This window comes from Morone saxatilis, unplaced genomic scaffold (assembly GCF_004916995.1).
Source record: "Morone saxatilis isolate NCDOM2014 unplaced genomic scaffold, NCSU_SB_2.0 Contig17, whole genome shotgun sequence".
Lineage (NCBI taxonomy): Eukaryota > Metazoa > Chordata > Actinopteri > Moronidae > Morone > Morone saxatilis.
In genome coordinates this window covers 28,962,270-28,964,509 of record NW_023339729.1, presented here as the reverse complement: position 1 = coordinate 28,964,509, position 2,240 = coordinate 28,962,270, and the positions used below count along the sequence as shown (strand labels likewise).

Genomic DNA, 2,240 nt, shown 5'->3' with positions numbered 1-2,240 from the left:
TTGTAGTTTTTACAGTACTGATGTTTTTACAGTTCATTCATTTTATTTTAATTTATTCTTTATTTTCTCAGTGTTCATTTCTAGAATTGGTTGACAATGTAGACTATATTTTAAATTATTTAACATGTTAAAGAGAGTTATTTGTTGAAGAATTGCTTAGCCATATTGGTGCAAAATCAGTTTATTTTCATCCCAGCTCAAAAATTCCCTATATCAGCTGCCATATAGGTAAACGGTGAATTTTTCCACTCTAAAATTGGCATCGGTCGGGTTCTACTCTACATCATTTAGTGTGAAACCCAGTGAACAGAGTGAAACTACAAACCTGACCTTGGCCACCTCGTGATGACTCCATCCAAAGATCAGATCCTGAAAAGGCTCGACACCTTCTTCCAGGCGAAACCTGATCACACGCGGGACTTCTTGCGCCAGTTTTTCCTGCACCTGCTTAGGCTGAAGGTGACGACACCTGTTGTCGTACCTGGGAGAGAGAGAGGGGAAACAGTTAAGTCATTAAATCTGACATAAAAACATCCTGATGTCCTGGTTGTACGTTATCTTCAAGCTTGTGAGAATATGATGAGTATGTATGAGTGCTGCGTGTGTATTCATGTTATCTAGCCACCTAGGCGTCTGTCCCATCCTTAAGGCCTCTTTCTTGAGCAGGTTAAGTCTCTGAGTGCTGCAGAAACAGTAGTAGGCGTGATTGCTCTCGACAAGCTGCTGGGCTGTCTGACCGTAGAGGTCTAGTCTCTGAGACTGCAGGTACGGACCCACCGGCCCACCTCGACGAGGACTCTCATCTGGAGGTACACCTGGAGGTGAAAGTGAGCTTAGGTAACTTTCTAAGACAATGGGGACATAATACACCATTGAAACATAACATTTCATTAAGATAGTCATTTAGTTCAGTGTTTCTTACCGGCCCACTCCAGCATGTCCTCTATGGACTCTGCAGCTCCTGGTACCAGCCTGCTCTGATCAGTGTCCTCCAGTCGCAGGACGAACGAGCCTCCATACTTCTTGGCAAATATGTAATTGTAGAGAGCAGTTCGAAGGCCTCCGAGGTGCAAGAAACCTGCCGCACAGAACATTATACTGTCAGAACATCGGACTGCTGAATAAGCAAAAAAAAAAAACCTCTTTAGATTGTTTTTAAGATGCACAACGGAAAATATTAATAAAGAGAAAAGCACAGGTGTCACTAATAACATTAATGATGGCGCTGTTCTACTAGTGTCCCAGTAAGCCATGACATGGTGACAGTGAGGCAGCATGCACAGAACCAGGACCTTGAAAACGAAGTGGAATTCAGCCATTATTTGCACTTTTCCTACTGTATCGACAGCTGCACCCACACTCAGTGCTGTATAATACAGACACAGACTTCAAGGGCTGCCTGTTGAAGGAGGGTGTCTGAATAGACCAGTTCCAGTCAGGTCTATGCACTAAAATGCCAATATGTGCTCCATGTTTTACACAAGGCTTTTGGAACAGAGGTGTCATCCAGAGACAGTTAAATTAATAAATAAACCTGTGTGATTTTATCTGGGTTGAAATGTGTTTTAGTGACATACACCCTGGATTACTGTGTGCAGCACATATCAGTGGAGCACCAAAACTCATATTTCCAATCAAGGACTGGATCAGAAAATGTCCTGAGGTGTGTTTGATTTGTTGATCTATGAATGGAAACGTGTAGTAAACAGAGGACACAGCACAGTAACATTGAGCCCACAGTTAACTTACAGCTCATTCTGACTCTATACATTTTGGTGGAGGACGTTACCTGTCGGACTAGGTGCAAACCGGACCCTCACTTCACCGTGAACCGTGGAGCAGCACCTTGCACCGGCGGCTCTCAGCCGGAGTTTACCGGGAGTGTGTCTGAGCAGAAAACACCTCTGAGTGAACAGCATCCTGTGAAACCGTCGACGAGCGTTACTGCAACTGCATTTCCACAGACGACAGCAACACAAAACGCTATAATATTAAGAGTTGTCGCTCACATGTTACGTTGATGTCAATGTTAGGACAGTTCAGAGGCATTTGTTCAGTGTTTGGGTCAAACCATGATGGGATTTCCTCTTCGTCTATACGAGACCGGAAAACGAACTGCGCATCCTCTCAGCGCATACTGCCACCCAGCGGTGGAATAAACCATTACCATTTAAAAAGGGGGAGTTTAACTTAGACTTTATTTGTCATTTTAAATAAAATTACGTTGCAATGGCACATAG

At 43.6% G+C, this 2,240-nt stretch overlaps 1 protein-coding gene across 1 annotated transcript in view; it reads right to left on the bottom strand.

The window, feature by feature from the left end:
• ears2 (glutamyl-tRNA synthetase 2, mitochondrial) overlaps positions 1–2,102 on the bottom strand; it is a gene marked incomplete in the record, with an annotated part of 6,929 nt that extends 4,827 nt beyond the window's left edge. The window contains 5 exon segments of the mRNA XM_035661036.1: positions 331–481; positions 626–815; positions 923–1,078; positions 1,790–1,920; positions 2,010–2,102. Of these exon segments, the coding sequence (XP_035516929.1) occupies positions 331–481; positions 626–815; positions 923–1,078; positions 1,790–1,920; positions 2,010–2,011 (630 nt within the window).
• Positions 2,103–2,240: the final 138 nt, after the last annotated feature.